This window comes from Helobdella robusta (assembly GCF_000326865.2).
Source record: "Helobdella robusta unplaced genomic scaffold HELROscaffold_12, whole genome shotgun sequence".
NCBI classification, from domain to species: domain Eukaryota; kingdom Metazoa; phylum Annelida; class Clitellata; order Rhynchobdellida; family Glossiphoniidae; genus Helobdella; species Helobdella robusta.
In genome coordinates this window covers 1,415,866-1,435,525 of record NW_008703664.1, presented here as the reverse complement: position 1 = coordinate 1,435,525, position 19,660 = coordinate 1,415,866, and the positions used below count along the sequence as shown (strand labels likewise).

Genomic DNA, 19,660 nt, shown 5'->3' with positions numbered 1-19,660 from the left:
TACCGCATGAAAGATACAGAAGAGTGAGAAAGAGAGATAGCAAAGAATAAAATAAACAGGATTTAAAGTTAGATATATTGAGCTTTCCGAATAAGTACAGTCTTGTCGCAATGATTCGTTACGATCCCACGAAATAAATCAGAATTTTGCTTACAAGAAATTTTGAGTTAACCAAATATCGTCATCAACCTTTTAGAAAATTGTTAACTTATTGAAAAATTTATTTGATGGTGTACCAGTGATAGTGTACCAATCATGTATCCTATTCTATATATCTATCATGGGTGTTAGTTGCATCATGCCCTATATATTTTTAGTAACCCAAACCTAATTTTGACGATAGTGTTTTAATCAAATGGTCATAAACATTGTTTTTCTTGTAAGATTTAAAAAACTACTGCAAACCTTACAACCAGAACGGATCTCCGGTTTTACCATAATTTTTAGTAACTTTTGTAATTTTTAGTACGTGGTTTATTAAACAAAAATGATTTAGTTGTTTAGCAGATGTTTAGAACCGGATTTTTTTATAACGTAAATTAAGCGCCATGAAATATCGAAACGTTTTAAAAGTTAACTTATTTTTGCGGAAAGTTCACAATTTTATTTTAAAAAATAAATTTCTGATCTTATTTAACTGAAAAGTTGAATCAGTATGGATTTTGGTGAATACGACAATAGAAAAAATCGCAAAGTTGAAAGTGGTGTCCCAGATGTTTGTAAATCCGAGCCGTGTATGATGGGAATTGATGAAGCAGGAAGGGGACCTGTGCTTGGTAATTTTTTTAATAAACTAATTAAAAAGAAGTTACTATTTATTTATTTATTATAAGATTTACTAACTAATATAATACAGTACTCTACCAGAAAACTGGAGGAAAGATAATTATTGGTTGTTATGTTTACTCTAGTTGTTAATTGTTATGTTGTTTGTCCATTGCAGGAATCAATTTTTATTAGTAAAATCTAAAATGAAACTTATACTTGTTGTATGAATGACCTATTTAATGATTTGGCAATTAATTAAATGAATTTGCCATACTAAAAAAACACAGGCCATGTCAAACATTTCATTTAACAACCTTTTACCAGTTTATTGAATTAAATAAAAATTCAAGATTAGAGACTGTTTGTGTTTATTAATGGTTGTATGTATTTCTACTAAGATAAAAAATTGAAAGTTGGTTGAATAATAACAATAATAATATGCCTATATATAAAAGTAAAAGATTTAGCCTCATCATAATCTATTTATTTCTTCATTAATCCAATATTGTCAGATTGGTCAGTGAGAATAATATTACTGAGTTCATATATTCAGCAACTATTGAAAGAAAAAAGATTTGTAAAAGCAATCACAATTAGTTTGACCAAAGACATCATCAACTTCAAAATAACCTAATTTTGGTTTAAATGATTTTTTGTATAGTTTTCTAGGGAACTTAAGAAATTGTAAAATAAAAGACTTTTTCAGTGATCATCATTTTTTATTATCTTTCAACTCAAACTTTAAATAATGATATCTGTCATCACTAAGTTTATAAATTATAATGTTATTTATATTTTCATTTTATTTACTTGTACACAAGGTCCCATGGTTTATGGCACTTGTTATTGCCCTATAGCTAAAAGTAGCCTCCTGAAAACAATAGGTTTTGCAGGTGAGTTATAGTATAAACAGTTTAAAATATTAATTTAAAATTTTTTCTAGAACTTTCTATAAATTTTGGTTAATTTTAGATTCAAAGACCTTGACAGAAGAACAAAGAGACAATTTGTTTGTGAAGTTGGATGCAGAGAAAGCAAACATGGGATGGCTTATAAACATATTATCTCCAAACTACATTTCAAATAGTATGCTGAAAAGGTGAGCTAGTATTGCTGAGTAACTGTTATTGATAATTTTATTACTTATCAAGTAAACAATTTTTTTTTGCCAACTAGAAACAAGTACAACCTGAATTCTCTGTCTCATGATACTGCAATTGGATTGATATCAAGAGTTTTAGAACTGGGCATCAACTTAACAGAAGTGTGACTAAAATTTCAAAATTATTATTCACAATTGCTGTTTCAACATAAATTTGATATATATAATGACAAGCATTACAAGCAGAATGCATTAAGTTTTAAATATTTGAATCCATGTTGCCACATGAAAGCATGTTATTTTGATTCTAAACAGTTTACTTGACTTTGTGTTTTGTTGTAAGTAGATAATCATATTTCAGGTTTACGTAGATACAGTTGGTGACTTCAACAGCTATCAAGCCAAACTTAAATCAATATTTCCTAATATTGACATTGTTGTTTCAAAAAAGGCTGACTCTATATATCCCATTGTCAGTGCTGCTAGCATCTGTGCTAAGGTCAGTATGCTGTACATGAGTGTGTATGTTTAAATTATATTATGTGTGCGAGTGCATGTTGTATTCTTTAGGCTTCTATATAAACCAAATGGAAAATGGATACAACTAGTTATTATAATAACAGCCATTTATTTTAAAGAAATTATGAGCCATTAATTTTAATGGCTCATAATTTCTTTAAAATAAATGGCTCATAATTTCTTTAAAATAAATCTATTTTAATAGCGGGTGGCAACTTGGGTGCAGAGGATGGGCTAAGGTGTGGAAAATGAAGTTTGCTTATATGGTTTGGTTATGATGGTGACATTAAGAGTTAAGATGTGGAATTGTAATAATAAATGTTAAATTACAAGATGTATCATGTATTAGCTGTTACTTTGTTTAAAATATTTTATGAACTGTTTCTGGTTTTAAAATTATTGAATCAAGGTGGCAAGGGACAAAGCAATAAAAAACTGGAAGTTCATTGAAGGTGATTTGTTCCATCAGTTTGATTATGGCTCTGGTTACCCAGGAGGTAAGTTTTTAAAAATCTCAATCTGCTATGCCATTTGTTACATCTAACATTGTTGCATCATATAGCTAAAGAGCTGGCGGAAAATTGTTGTAACAATTTTAATATTTTTTTGTCTAAACAACTGAAACCTGCAGAAAACAATACATCACATAAGAACCATATTTTAATTTCACCAACGATACATGTATAACGTATATTAAGATGGTCGAGGTCTACCAATGTCTACAGGTGTGTTATACAACCGCTGTTGTTTAGAATGCAATCGCCTGGTCACAGCAATGTTGCTATCATGGAACATAATTAGATTTCCTACTAAATTATAGTCTTTTACTTTGTTTCATTTACCACAGCTTTAAGATTTATTTTTTGAAAAGTTTTTTAAATTATGAACAGATCCCAAGACAAAACAGTTTCTGAGTGAAAACATCGATCCAATCTTTGGTTTTCCACAATTTGTGAGATTTGGTTGGTCTACTGCCAGCAGCATATTGGATACTAAAGCTCTACCAGTTAAATGGTCAGTAAAACACAAAACTTGGACTTGTCAAATGTTGTCAACTCTAAAAAAATAATATTTCATATTTGATCGAATGAATTGAAATAATATTTTATAAATGAGTTATTGAAGATATATTTTATTAGACTTTTATTAAAATTATTCTCCTTCCTAGTCTATTTTCTTAGTCGTGTTATGAAAAAGTAGAAGTTGATAACGCGAAGAACAAGACTAGCCTCTTACAGCGTGTTGGTGGTTTGGGAGGCAATAGAAAAGTTAAAAATATGTAGGAAAATGTAAAAAAATCCTGATCGTGAGTAGTACAAGTCTGAATAACATCAGATCCACTATGAAAATGTAACTGAAAGGAGGAAATGTTCAAGATGTTCAAGACTCCATTACTAATGAGCACTGCTGGTCCACATTTTCAGTTGTTTTGTCAAGTTGATAAGTATTTTAAAAAAAGTCAATTGGTTCGTTTTAAGATAAATTTTTTAGACGTATCGCATATTTACTTGGAAGTGTTTTAAACGCTAATTGAAAACTATTTAATTTTTTAACCATTTCCGTGATTTTCGCCAAATTAGGGAAGATGATGAAGATCAAGCAGCAGTGCCCAACAAAAAGTCAAAGAAAGCCATCGAAAATTCAATCAAAACGCCTGTGATTTCAAATTTTTTTGGCGTACAAAAACAGGAGACCGTTAAAGAGAAAAGTCATAAATTTTTTTCAGAACGTTGCCTGAAAAGTGTAAAAAACTTATTTTAATGCATTTTTATTGTACTAAACCTTTTCACAAAATAAAATCATGTGTGTTAATAAATATAACACATTCGTAACCAACCTAGTATGTTATATAGTCTCATTGGAATAAAAAGATTGTCATGACCACAACAAAAATTGTTAAACAGCCGATGTGAATATTTAAAATCAGTTGCTACATATTGTGGACAAATGTGATTATTCCTGATTAAAAACATGTCTGTCAAATTACTTCGACAGCTTCACCCCAATCTCGTATATTCCAATAAAAAAATTTATAAATAGATTGACCACAAAATGAGAAATTATATTTTGTTCAACTGATTTGAATACATAAAATTACAACCGATAAAATCTAATACAATAACCTAGATACTGATACGTATGTGCTAAGGAGTTCAATCGTACATGCATATATTTATTTAAATGCATCCTGGTGCCAGGGCAGCGGCAGCATTCACGTTGGATATGACTGGACTGCATGGTCAGAGCTTGGACTTGTACATCGTAAGGTTGGATACAGGCAACGGGAAGAGTCCAAGATTTCTTTTGAATGACTGCACATCTTCGATCGGCTGGAACTGTATGGGTGTACGTGTGCATGTAGTTATATGGAAGTTGGAAGGTGTGTGTGTACACATACAGTTGCTACGTAAAGGAGGGTTTTTCCTAGTTCTAATTGGTTGTTGACAAATTTTTATGCAATTATGACTGAAGGAAACAGAGAATCAATAACATTTATCCTCAAATTTCATAATGTTGGTTAGGGTTATTTATCATTTAAAAATCATCTATTAAAAGACACTAAAAAAATACAAGGAGATACAAAAAATGAATACATGTGTTGTCAACGACAAATTACAAATAGAATCAACAGACCTCAAGAAATTGATTAGATCTTTTTTGTTAGTCTTTTATTTTATTAAGAAATTTTGATAATAAAATCAGGATAGAGCAGAATAAAAATTAAAGAACCTTAATATCGATGTTAGAATCTGTTTCGTCACCGTTGGTGATAACATTGGTCGACAGTGGCGATTTTGTAGGACTTGAATCAACGTTGGCGTCCACAGTTGGAGAAAGGGAAGGAGATGCCGTTGATACGACGTGAACTGACAACTTGTGACGCTTCGGAGCGTCGCTGGCAAACATTTCCTGTGCACGAGTTTCAGTTTAACATTATTATTAAAAAAGTCGTACAATGAAATCACATGCATTTGTTAACGTTTTGGGATCAGTAGCACAAAAAAATATGAACAAGAATCAACACACCCCATAGAAGTTGATGATGTCTTTCTTTGTCAGGGTCTTCAGATGACTTACTTCGACCTCATCTTCGATAAAATTGTCTCAATATTAACATTATTATTATTATTATATTATTATTGTTACTTTATAATAACATTCGCTTTATTATTGGTCATTGCTTTAAGCTTATGGCGACAAATTGTTAAAAATGTTATAAAACAGTCTTAACAAATTTGAAATCATATTTTAAGAAATGTGCACCTCTTTGAAAGTTATAGAACTGATTTGAAATTTCAGACCAATATCGATGGTTTTGAGCAGCCAACCTTTTGGGCTTTTCTAAACGTTTGGTGGCCACGGCATTAACATGCTTCTGAAAGATATCCTCTGTCATTTCTTCAATGTATTTCTGTTCAATTTTTATGATGATCTCTATTTATTTTTTCTACTTTAATGAACGTTGAGTATTACTTAGAAAATTGACTCTTTCCATATAAAATTCAGTACAATGACTGAACAAAAATGATTTATAAACGAGCAAAATATTGAAACAACTTTAAAACGAGGCAAAGTAATCTTAATTTCAAAGACGAGCAGCATATTAAAATAATTGCAACCTTCATCTTCAACATGAACAGTTCGATCCTTTGCTCCACATAAGCAGGTGAGCGATCAGATTGGACGATGATTCGAAGACCCTGCACTCCGTGCAGTCTTCTCACTCCACTGAACACGATGTAACCTATAGCAACAAACAATTTAACATCAAGCACCATGTAACATATGACAATAATAAACGCAATGTAACGTGCGACACGATACAATATATAACGAAGAATGTAAGTAGCAGTAACACGACGGAAGAAATTATTAATTATTCACAAACGATATGTGAAGCGTTTATATAAGAAAGTAGATTTGGTTCAAGTGTTCAACTTAAAAAAAGAAAGTGATCTGATGGACGGACCGAGTTGTTCCTGTGTCCTGAGAATGTCGTAGCACGGTTCCGAAATGATCTGGCAGAAGAGTTCGAGCAGCATGTTGCTGTGGGTCTCCTGCGGACAGCACTGGTAGTATATCTCCAGTGACGAACTCTTGTGCACGTCGTTCTCCCTGCAGTACCGGTAGCATCCACCTTGTTCGTTCAAACGAGAGTAGCATTTCGTTATTTACCAATTTGACGCAACATCGAAAAGTAACAAAATCTATTTAAATTTATTGATGATTTATCGTCGAATTAATCGAAAATTCTAAAAATATGAATTCAAAAATTAAAAAACCATCTGGCAGTTGAACTTCTCTGAATCGTCTCTGTTGGCTGGGTAAAAGAGGGCGGGTCTTGTAGGTGTCAATCAGGGCCTGCTCAATTAGATCCACCATAACCTTGGCTTTCTGTTACATGCAGAAATTTTATGATTTTGACAAATGTTTTGAAAAAGATTTGTCAAATTCCAAAAAAATGACGCCATAAACTAACAAATCAAGCAAAAAATAAAAGTATTGCTTATAAACAAAAATGTAACAAACGAACTTCTATTGAGACATTGCCATAAACAAAAGCTTCAAGGAAGACTTGTCCAAAAAGTTGAGGCACAAAATTCAGCAGCTTTTCAAACTTGGTTTCTACAGTTAATAATTAAATCTCTTTTAATACTTAATTAATACTGTATAGATATGCTGACATACTAACGCGTAAGTTCAATCCAAGAATAATATTTTACTTATAATACTTAAAATTGAATATGTTTGATATAATTGTTATTGCCTACAACAAATAGATAACAGCTAGTATAGCAACCACAAAAGGAACAATGAAAAAAGAGCATCTAAATTGATGCAAAAAAGAAAGAAAGAAAGAAAGCACCTTCAGTAGCTTCCAGCAACTCCTCCTTGGTCCACTGTTGTTCTGATATGAGCAGGCTTGTGTAGTAGATGGCGTGCTGGTGCGGCTGCTCGGCTCGAAAATTTTTCAGAGCCCTCACGTACTGAAGTGAAGTGAGAGTTTGCAAATTGAATCATTCCTCACTCGAGAAACAATTAATAACAACTTTAAACTTTCAACTAGCCATTCATTCCGGTTAGAGTTGTTAAGATTTACGTAGAACATTATGTAATATCAAATAAATAGCACAAAATAATGGTCATTGAATATATTACACAGAAATTACATTTTCAAGAAGAATATCAAATCGCTGCTTGTTAACATCGAATTGTAAGCCCTTTTCAACAATCTTCCTCAGCAAGTTTTGCTGCTTATCATTGTAACCTCCGATAGAAATCTGAAAAATTAAATTAGCAATTCGGGAGTAAATAAATAAAAAGTAGTTGGTCTGATTGACGAACTTGTAGGCCTTCACTGAATATGAACTGAAGCATGGTTTGAATGAATGAGTTACCAATGAGAGTTAATGTATAAACTTTTATACGATCAGTATAACCGAATGTATTATGATTTTGTCAATGACGGGACAACAACATGATTCATGGGGCAGCCAACAACAACATACAACCAACAACAAAACAAAAAGAAGAAACAAAAGAAAACATCTTCTAACAACTAAATAAACCGACCTGTAGACCATACGCATTGCAGTTGAGATCGTACTTGACTCCAGAAAGTTCAGCAGCATAGAGGTATTCATTGAGAATGTCTTTCAACATCTGTCCATACATGAAGGTCAGATTGGCTGACAGGGGATCCGAATAAGAAGAGGAACTGATTGGAGCATTTTTTAATTAAACCCGCTCAAGTTTTGTTGTCAGATAATTGTATAAGTATTTTATCTTCTACGAATATTCTAATTGTTAACAATGCTCTTACGAAAGCATTTGAATATTATTTGCAAATAAATATAAAAACCCAGTAAAGATAACAATAAAAATATTTTTAAAAGATAAAATTACTTTTAATAATTTCTACAATTATCTGACTACAAAATGTGAAAAATTAATTTTTATAACGAAACAATAAACTAATTAATTTCACGTTGAATATTTACAAAACTTTGGAAATATGATAAAACTTTAATCATAACTCAAAACTTCATTCATTCACATTTAACTCAGAGAAGTTTATATGAAAAACTAAAAAAAGATAGAAAAAACATTTAAAAAAATGTAAGTGAATGAAGTAAAATAAAACAAGTACAGTAGCTAATGTTGAATCCAATCAGAAGTAAATAAAACCACAAGAAAGCGAGTTTGTGAGACCAATGAACCTGAATATCTGGACAGTGAAGCAAGCCTTGGGTAACTTGAACTTGCTATCTTGGCAGTACCATATTCGAGATATGTTACTTTCGTGTATGATGCTGGGCAGCAGGATGGACTGGTGTGGTGGTTGTGGTGAGTGGTGGTTCATTTCATTTGAAAAAAAAACATTACATAGCACGATGTGTCAGTATGTGAAAAACAAAAAATAATAACCTAAGTAGCACAAGAAATGTAACATCGCGACGCTAACGTTAACGACTTCAGCAATATATACATGCATATGTTTTGATGATTTAATTTTAAAAAATAATCATGAATTAAATGAAGCCTTGATTTCAGGTATTTAATTTAACAAATAATTATAAATATGGTTCAAATTGAATAAAATTATTTGGATCAGTGGATAGTATGGCAGAATGAATGAATGACAAATCGAATGAATGAAAGACGCGATTGAAAGAATGAAAAACAACTGTGTAAATAACAAATGAAGGAAAAAATAAAAGGTAGATTGAATGAGTGAATAACACATAAATAAATGAATGAAACTACTTTAGGGGTAATAGGTAAAAGTTCAAAGTTCGTTGGTATAAAGTCGTTGACCTCTGGAAGAAGGAAACGTTCATTCAACTCTATGTTCCGCCAACCCTGTCAATGAAAGCCATGAAATATTTATATTTTGAAAAGAATAAAATAATGAAGGTGGATATGTGTATAAAATATTAAGGTAAACTATAAAGTGATTGTTAATAAAGCATAACTAACCTGAAAGTAACACAAATAAATAAAACCGGCACTTCATAAAATCTTGAGCAAACAACAATTGAAACATTGAAATTCTTAGAGAAATGGATATGAAGACAGCATAAACAGACCATCAAAACATCAATAAAAAAAACAACAACACGAATGACAACAACATATTTTAACAACAACACGAACAGCAACAACACCAGAGATGACTTACATCGATCACATCCTTCGGTATTTTAGTTATCGAATAATCAGTGCCATACCACTTTTCCTTCACGTTCGTAGTTCCGGCAAACTTCTTCCCAACAACGCATAACCTGTTTAATAAATGAATGAATATATGAATGAATGAATGAACGAATGAACAAACGAATGAACAAACGAACAAACCAATAAACTACAGCTACCAAGGCCGTAACAAATGAATTTTCGTTAGCAATTTATGTTAATGTTGTTTGTTGCGACGGACGCATTGATTTACTCATACTTGCTACTTGTTGATTCCACTTATGAATATTTAAGAGAATTGTATAAAAAACAAAATGACGTAATATTTTTAAAAAATTCATTTTTATCTTATACAGAAAAAGCTTATTTTCGGTAATCCTTTACCATTTTCAATGTAGTACGTCATCAAGAATTGATTGTATTTCATAAATACTTATATCTGTGCGTTCAAACTTTTTGGGTCCAAAAGATCCCTTTGCATTGATCCATTATTTCTTTTTATTATTAGTTTCTTAGTAAGTAGCAAAGTTACTCCATTTTGCTGGAGATTTATTACAGGGTTCTCTTTATTTATGTGCTTCTGCAATTTTAGATTTAACTGATTCCTGTTGCGATACAATACATCTGTGTTATTTCTCTAGCAATTGCTGTTCCATGGTTAACGATTAAATACCTTTGTACCGCACCTCTTTGTGTAAGCATAGTTAATCTTCATGTCAATGTGTCCGATATATTCTGAATTTCGATGCCCGCATTCACCGGTTGGACATTTAAAGGGATATATCAGGGGACTACTTTTCATTATTGACTCTTGCTTCTTATTACAGTCATTTTTAAGAACTAGGAAAAAGTTCTGTTCTTGGTATAATAAAATTCTAAGTTGTAATTTGTCATTACAATCGATTGTTTTGATTCAATTGATTCATGACTATGATTTTTAATGTTCCCTCATCTGTTTTATACGACGAGGACGTAAAGTTTTTCAATATTATTATATTAATATTTCCAGTGGTAAGGCTGCTAATTATTTTTTTTCATCAATAATTGCTTATATATATATATATATATATATATATATATATATATATATATATATATATGTGTGTGTGTGTGTGTGTGTGTGTGTGTGTGTGTGTGTGTGTGTGTGTGTGTGTGTACATAATATGTATACAATACATACACATACACGTGTATATAGAGTAAATACAAGCAAACAATGATGGTGATGAATCATTAGAATTCATCACTACACTGACATAGCATTTGTTCTTGAGTAATCAATATTTTTGTTTACATGTGTAACGTGAGAAGGCTTATTAAATATTTTGCTGGTCATATTTGAATGATCTGAACTTCATTATAAATAATATTTAACGTTATTTTATAGATAAAAAGCTTTTCCACCAATATTTACCACCAAATGCTCTTCATCATTATCACCATTCGATGAACAACCAAAATTATCTTCCATCTCTTATCACCATTTTTAATATCGTCATCACAACCAGCATCATCATCATTTTTTCTACCCTCATCCCCATTATCATCACCACCATCACAATTATTGAACCCCATTATCATCATCACCATCATAAATAGGTGCACTATCACCTTAGATGCTCTGGGGAGAGCTTGTCGAGGACCATGTCGATGAGTTCAGGTTTGAAGAGGTCGTAAAAATATCCCCCCGACAAAACTTCCTTCAGTGGAAAGATCTGCAAACATGGAATGACGGAATGAAAAATAAAGAAATGATAATATAAAAGAATGATAGGATAAATAAATAAAAAATGATGTAATGAAAGAATGAAAATAAATAGCACAACGAATGAGACTGTAAATTAAAAAATGATGGAATGAAAAAATGATAGAATGACAGAATGATAAAAAGATTGAGTGATTAGCAGGAAAAATGTTGCATGAGGAATAACAAAAAGGTTGAATAACAAATTTGGAAAAAGAACAAGTGTATACAACAGAAAAATAGAATGGAACAAAACCTGCATCTTAGATGCACATTTGCTTGTGTAATCACTTGGTTTTGTCTTGTCTTTAAATCTGAAAGACATTGCGCTGAGTTTCTGAAAAGAACAATAAAATAAACAAATTTTCCAAATAACTGAAACGAAGCAAGATGTATATAACAGAGTACAAAATAAACATGAAAGCAACATCAGAAGTGATGCAAGCAACAAGCATATTTCTCGTTCGTATTTGTTTGTCATTTTCCCGTCAACAAACAATAAAATTCTACATGACCAATGATTCTGTCCAAGAAAAGAAATAAACACTGAAAAATTATTCAAGTGGCGAGGCAACAACCTGGCATTCGCTGAATATCCACTCCTTAACTCCTTCCTTCTTTAGCATCTTCAGATACTGGAAGACCAATGATACGATATCTTCAACATGTTCTGCAATGGTTTGATTACATTTATTATGCCTTACGAGACTAAACAAAACACATTCCAACACAATACTAACGACAAAAAAATAAATTTTATTAAAAAAAATCCATATAATTTAATTTTTTGTGATTTTTAAATGTAAATCAGTAAATGTGTGAGAATACTCATTTTAATAAATGGCTTCAATCATCATATTTATTATCACATAATATCATAACCATTTTTTAAACCAAATCGTAATTATCAACTTCATCGTTTCCATCATCATCCTCACTCCCTCATCATCGTCATCACTACTAGCATCAGCAGCAGCAGTAGCTGCAGCATGCACTAACCAATGCCATCCTCAGTAAGATCGACCTGAACACTGAAGAACATGAAGCCCTTGCCACCCTCGCCCTCTCCAGCTGCCAGCGTGTTCACCCATCCTGTGTTCATGTTCATACGTCATTTCAAACTAATTAAGTGCCATCATTTAATTGGACATCATCAAATTTATATTATCACTCCATGGAATTATTCCTCAATATATTCTCCATCCATCTTTCCAATCCATCTATATAAATAAAGCCTCATTCAACCATCCATCTATCCATCCATTCGTTGAACGCCAGTACAAAAGTTGGTACCTCTCTTTTTGAGCTCGGACAGCAGACTTCCAGGCCCCTCGTGACCAATCAGGTGACCCAGGTAATGTCCAGGCTGCAAAGTTTTTGTGGTCATGTACTACTTATTTAAAACTAACTTATTAAGTGTAAGAAGATTCAAAAGATGAATGATGAGTCAAATAGTTATTGTTTATATATAAAATGTAAAAATTTAAAATTCATTAGATTAGAGCCAAATAAAAAAATTTCCAGATAAATAAATAAACAATTTCCAAATAAAAAAACATCCAGATATTACCATTTAATAATTAATCTTTATTTAGGTGTCAATTATTCAATGTAGCAGATTTTATAACCATCATAGATAGAAATTTCTGAAGTAAAATATGTAAGTAATCACAAAACCTACGTTGGATTTGTAGTAAGGATGAAGGTCCGGAGTGGGCCATGTTATATTCAAGCTTCTGACGTCCATTATAGGAACCACTGTCAATTTCGTCTGAAATCAATTTGATAGCATCATTTAAATCCATTCTGAAAACTATCTCCTTAATCTTCATTCAATAACATTTGTGAAAATAAAAATTTTAATTTGTTACATCTGTGAGCAGACAATTTTGTTTTATTCAAAGTAATATGAATAAAAAAAAGCAAATAGATCAAATAAATAGTTAAGGAAATAAATGTGAAAAGATTAATGAGACTTGTGCTTGTTCAGCTCCAAACGGGTGATCCAACCACTCAGGCACTGTCACATTTTTGTTCTCCACATCAGAAAATAACGAGGTGACCAAAGTTGTCAATTCATCCAAACTCTCTTTTTGATTTAACAATATTCAAAACAATTTTTGATTTGCTCTTATACAATTATTAAGATTTTCCAAAATAGAACTAAGAAATCAAATTAACTAAAGGCCACCGAATAATAAATTCTTCATATAACTTAAAAAGTGATGAAATGAGAGAACAAATGACCTTTTCCTAAAACAGCCAGAGCCATGATGTTGGATGAATAGAACTTGCCATGAAACTTCAACAGTTCCTCCCTCACATTCAATCCCAGCTGACGAGGTATGATGTCCAATGTCTCCTTATTGCCTGGCTCAAGCAATTGAACAAATTCTTAACTTACGCATCGAGCATCCAACATCCAACAACTCTACCCTTTTATTCAATTTATTTATTCAAATTCTATCTATTCATATTCTCACAATTCAAACAACATCAGCATACACATTAACACAATCATTGGCTTAAGAAGTACATTATATCAATCTCTAAGTAGATGATAACCTAGAAGCCACTGACTGACCAGTGCCAGATTATTATTAAAATTTATAATTTCGATTTTTTTTTCGACTTTTGAATATTTCTGAATTATTTGAGTGACTGACACAAATATTTAAATAATTATTATCATCACTTACATTATTGATTTAAAAGGTACCAATTAAAATGCTAATTTCAAAACTTAACTTAATTCAAAGTATTGTATAGACGATGTGACAGTAACATAAAAAACATTTGTTGTCATCTGCAACAAAATGAACCAGCATGCAAATTTAACATCATTAAAACTTACAAACACTCAATGTGGAACAACACAAATATAAATAACACCAAATTCATTCGTCGCAAGAAGAAAAATACCGGTTCCAAATTTAGAGTATGGATGTTTGGGATTGAACGTTGACTTTTCCAGCTGGTGCATGCGCCAACTATCATTTTGGATATTTTTATCATTTTCTGAATTGACAGCATTTAGTTCTCGGCTTGTGGCTGATTCAGTAAAGAGAGGGCAGACAAAAAATTGAGCAAATCTAAAGGTGCAACATTAAAAAATAATTATGAATAACAATAAAAACTTAAAGAAAAACTAAAATATAAGGTCACAAAAAATAGATTCAACAAGTGATCAACATTTTGTATTTTAATGTGAAAAACGAATGTTTGACCTATCGAGAGCCCCTGTTAAGTGATCAGGAGAGACATCAAAGTAGTAATTTGTGTTTTCACTGGAGGTGTATGCATTGCTCGATCCACCATGTTCACTTAGAAACTTTCAAATTTAGTTATTGTTTGTTACAATTTTGTTTAACTATCTTTAAAAAAACAAATATATTAAATTGATTTCTGCAATAAATTAAATACCTTGTTGTAGTTATTTTCTTCAGGATACTGAAATAATACAAATTAAAATAATTATCAGATTTTTTAGAAGAAAAAATAACAAAAACACTGTCAAACTGTGTGATACCTTCTTGGTTCCTAGGAATAACATGTGTTCACAAAAATGAGCCAAGCCAGGCAACTCATCAGGATCAGACATATTACCTATAATTTTTTTGGTTTGGTTATTACAGAACACCCATTAAAGAGCTGTAAAAAAGAATAAAGTGAAATATCTCCACCACCTCTAACCTATATTAACATCAAGGGCAGCTGATGACTTGTCTGTTGTTGAATCACTGATTAAAAGAACTTTCAATCCATTCTTAAACTGGATACCTCTATACAACCTGTTGTCTTCATCTGGTTTTGTGATGTCATTGACTATTTCCTTTATTTTGGGATTCATGATGAGACAAGGTCTGGTTGGAAATTTTTTAGAAAAAATTAATTAATGATTTTAACAAAATAAATAATGTTATTAATAGTTAACATGTAATTAATAACTCAAATTACTTGCCCATAAGTAAAAATTATCAATTAGTAAATTAACTTGTTGCTTGACTTATTTTAAAATAAAACCAGTCAAACAAAAGGTAAAAAGAAAGAGCTAACAAAACAAACAACTCAGGTTATTAATATATAAACAGCTGATATACTTTTATTTTAACATATGTCATATACATACTAATACATACTACAGCATACACATAAATTTTCAAATTGTTCGACTGAACTGAACTGAACGTGAACGAGTCAGTATGAGTATCAACGATATATATATATATATATATATGATATATATTATAAATTATTTATAGATATAATTTATTATTTGAAACCTGAAGGCTTGAAAATGAAATTGATTGAACATTGAATAGACATCAAATGAAAAAACGAAGATAAATGAAATTGGTACTTTAGTTTTGACACGATCGTGACACAAATTGCAATAAAACTAACGCAAGTTTAGACAAACGATCGACTTTTAGTCTTGCAGTATTGAACAATTTTGTAGAAACTCGATGAAGATTAATAACTTTAAAACACATCGAAATGATGAATTAAATGTAAAAGTAAAACTAAGTTAAAAACACCAAAACATTTCTTACCGATCTTATCGTTTGTATTCAATTTTGCAATCAAATGTTTAATTCACATATGAGCAGTGGCGTCACTAGGGGGGTGCGGGGGGTGCGGACCGCACCGGGTGACACCCTCACAGGGGGTGATACCAAAATATCACTGTACATGTTTTTATGTCCCTCCATGAAATTATTCTTATCATTAATTCAGCCTAACCCGCCCAGCGCCCAGAAATGTATTATGAATAAAATTTTTTTCGTTCAAATCATTTTTGTATTCGACATTTATACCATTCAAATTCGACGTCCGAATTATTAAGCGCCGCGGCCGAGCACAAATTCGACGTCCGAATTATTAAGCGCCGCGGCCGAGCACATTTAACTTGTTCGTGTTTATAAATTTTGCTAAGAATGCTGTATGTCTATGGGGTGTCATGAGAGGGGTGACACCATGAGTTACCGCACCGGGTGACACCAACCCTAGTGACGCCACTGCATATGAGTGATATATTATAAGGTATAAACAGGGGCGTCATTTCAGATTTTGGTTGGGGGGGTGAACTTATGTGGTCTATGACTTAGCATGTAACATATATATATAGCAGACTATTAAACTGAACTAAATAATTGGCCATTAAAAATTTTTAAAAAAATTTTTATTTAAAAAATCCTAATTCTGATACGTATCATCATGTCATCAACTAAACATCAAACAGCAATCCCCGTCGAGTCATTTGAAAGTATTGTGGCCAAAATACTAGATAAGTCAAACGATCACACTATGAAGTGCTTCGACAATCTGCTTAAGAAATCTAACGAAAACCTTGAAAAAGTCATAACTCTGTCCAACAGCAGTCTTGAAAAGATATTTGAAAAGTTTGACTCCAGCCTGACGTTGGTTATTGAAAAGTCAAACGAAAATCTACGCAAATCACTGGCTAACTCAGAGGGTTTAATGAGCAAACTTTTTGAATCAACATTGCTGCGAATGGAGGCCCTCAGTAATAGCTTCGAGCGAGCGGTCCGAAGTATGTCAGACGCCGTCAATGATTCGATGTGTCAACTTCACAATACTATGTCCACATTGTCCACCAGTGTCTCTGAGTGTCAGAAACAGGTATTGAAGCTTAACGAGACACCGATGATTGAGCAGATGACCAAGGCTTTGTGGATAGTTGAAAGAGAGCGTAAAGATGAGGAACGCCGAGCCAATAACGTGATCATTTCTGGTCTTGTGGAGCAATCAGGAATCAATGACAGAGATATTGTGCTGGATCTCTATGAGAAACATCTGGCGATCAAACCACAGGTCATTAAAACACGTCGTATTGGCAGCTCGAGGCTATGTGTTACCTTGTCCGGACCATCGGCAGTGGATGATTTAATATTCTCTTCCAGGATCCTACGTTCAAAGCCTGATACGAGGAATATTTTTATAAACTTTGATTTGTCAAAAAGACAGGCAGAACAAGCTTACATCAAGCGCCAGGCACGACGCCTTGCCAAATCAGTCGGTGACAAATCTAAAGCGGAGGAGACTGACAAAGGACAGCCCTTTCGTTAAAATCAGGCCTCTTCGGTTGGCCTTAACTAACGTCAGAAGCTTACAAAATAAAAAGAATGACTTAATTTTATTTCTATCGGATTATGATCCGGATATTTTTTCTGTTGTTGAGACATGGCTCTCTCCGGACGATTGCGACAGCTTGTTTTTACCTCCCGGATACGTTTTTGTTAGAAAAGATTGTTGATCACGTAGTGGAGGCGTGGGCTTTATCATTAAAAACTCAACATCTTTCAAAGAGGTCATAATACCAACTAAATACTCGCACATCGAAATAGTATCTATTGATATTACCATATCATCTACGCATCACCGCTTCATATCATACTATCGCCCTGGTGGTTTTGACAGGTCGGCTGATGATTATGCCACTGATAGCATACAATGCATTAGAGAGCTGTGTAGAGGTCATGTCAACTGTCTGTTAGGTGACTTCAATCTTCCACTCATCAACTGGACCAATTATTCTTCACCAAATAACTCAATTTATAATTCATTTATTCAACTTGGTCTGCAACAACTGGTTGATCAGCCCACTCGAGGTCAAAATATCCTCGACTTGGTACTTTCTGATGATTCCAGTTTACTGGCCGAGTTAGAGATTATCAGTCCGCTTGCCTCAAGTGATCACAACATCATCACTTTTCAAATCAACTGTTTCATCAACAACCCAACAGACGTCAACCCATTCATCAAAACGTACTCCTATGATTTTAACAGTGCTAATTATAATGATATAAATAATTATTTGTCTAATATAAATTGGAATTATCATTTTCAGCACTGTTTTAATGTCAATATGTGTTGGGACACATTTGAACAAATAATCAACCACGCAATATCGATTTTTGTTCCCGAAATTGGACGTAGTCAATCACCGTCTCAACATCAAGCTCCTAGGGCACTTCGCTTATTATACAAAACTAAACTTTATTTTTGGAGGAAATGGAGAGCAAGTTCAAATCCAATTGATAAAGAACAATATTTGAGGATTTCCTGTTACTGCTCTAACTTAGCCAATCTACACCGCAAAAATAAAGAAAACCAATTGCTGTCTAAAGCGAATGTTAAAAATTTTTATCGCTATGTCAATAACAAACTGTTTTCCAAACCCTTGATAGCCAGCCTCCAAATTAACAATAACAACAATACAAATAGTAATATCAGCAATAATAATAATAATTTTGTTGTGGTTAATAACAGTAATAATAGCGATGGTAAGGTTAATGATAGTGGCGAGAATAATAATATTAATAATAAAAATAGTGATGGTAATAATAGTGATAATAATAATGGTGATGTCAATATTAATAAAAATGGTAATAATAATGGTTATCATGATAATGGTAATAATGATAATAATAATGGTAATGATAATTATATTGATGGTATTAATAATATTGGTAATGGTACTGGTAATGATGATGATAATAAAAATGATAGTGGTGGTGATAATAATGATGGTGATAGTAATAATAATGCTAATAATAATAGTAATAGTAATTTCAGCAATGATGATCGTAATTGTTTTAGTAATAATAATTTATTAATAATTATTAATAAAAATAGTAATAATAATGATAATTATGATAATGTTAATAATGGTAATAATAATGGTAATGATAATTATATTGATAGTAATAATAATATTGGTAATGGTAATGGTACTGGTAATAATAATGATGATGATAATAATGGTGGTAATAATAATGATAATGGTAATGAAAACGATAATAATAGTAATAATGGTGATAATAATAGTAATAATAATAAAAACGGTAATGGTAATAATAATGGCAAAAATAATGGTGAAAATAATTGTAATGATAATGATAATAATAATGGTAATAAAAATACTGATAGCAATGTTGACAGTAATGGTGATGTTAGTAGTGGTGGTGTTAATGGTAATAGTGGTGGTGATTATAATAGTAATTGTAATAACAATAGTAATAATAACGATGGTATTAATAATGGTGTCCATAGTAGTTATAATAATAATAAATATGGTATTAATATTGACAATAATAGTAGTAAAAATATTAGTAATGTCAATGGTGATAATAATAATGGTAATGATAACAATAATAATAATGATAGTAATAATGACAATAACAGAGGTGATAATAATTATAAGTATAATATTAACATAAATAATAACAATGAATACAGTGATGTAGGTATTGGTATTGATATTTTTAAGGATAGAATTAGTTATAATAAAATTGTTGCTAATGGTA

The 19,660-nt window shown here is 31.8% G+C and overlaps 3 protein-coding genes across 3 annotated transcripts; 2 read left to right on the top strand and 1 right to left on the bottom strand.

Annotated features, from left to right (window-relative positions):
- Positions 1-655: 655 nt before the first annotated feature.
- On the top strand, positions 656-4,150 carry HELRODRAFT_73260 (hypothetical protein; the record flags this gene model as incomplete). The annotated part of the gene is made up of 8 exons (XM_009013536.1): positions 656-776; positions 1,590-1,661; positions 1,741-1,867; positions 1,945-2,032; positions 2,232-2,369; positions 2,799-2,886; positions 3,280-3,407; positions 4,010-4,150. The coding sequence occupies 8 exons, from the start codon at positions 656-658 to the stop codon at positions 4,148-4,150; spliced, it is 903 nt and encodes a 300-aa protein (XP_009011784.1).
- Positions 4,142-15,821, bottom strand: HELRODRAFT_109371 (hypothetical protein). Its single transcript, XM_009013535.1, has 28 exons — positions 15,735-15,821; positions 15,024-15,193; positions 14,860-14,936; positions 14,754-14,780; positions 14,558-14,661; positions 14,253-14,422; positions 13,578-13,700; positions 13,307-13,419; positions 13,012-13,101; positions 12,624-12,696; positions 12,330-12,422; positions 11,909-12,000; positions 11,587-11,667; positions 11,198-11,301; positions 9,573-9,675; positions 9,158-9,253; positions 8,611-8,720; positions 7,964-8,108; positions 7,561-7,671; positions 7,257-7,377; positions 6,924-7,015; positions 6,673-6,784; positions 6,360-6,527; positions 6,010-6,134; positions 5,654-5,801; positions 5,419-5,478; positions 5,120-5,301; positions 4,142-4,725 (listed from the first exon to the last, which is right to left on the bottom strand). Exons 2-28 carry the CDS (start codon positions 15,178-15,180, stop codon positions 4,630-4,632), a joined length of 2,973 nt encoding a protein of 990 aa, XP_009011783.1. The 5' UTR covers positions 15,181-15,193; positions 15,735-15,821; the 3' UTR covers positions 4,142-4,629.
- A 726-nt stretch (positions 15,822-16,547) lies between these two features.
- HELRODRAFT_167800 (hypothetical protein) lies at positions 16,548-17,420 on the top strand (the record flags this gene model as incomplete). Its single annotated transcript, XM_009013534.1, has 1 exon — positions 16,548-17,420. The coding sequence occupies one exon, from the start codon at positions 16,548-16,550 to the stop codon at positions 17,418-17,420; it is 873 nt and encodes a 290-aa protein (XP_009011782.1).
- Positions 17,421-19,660: the final 2,240 nt, after the last annotated feature.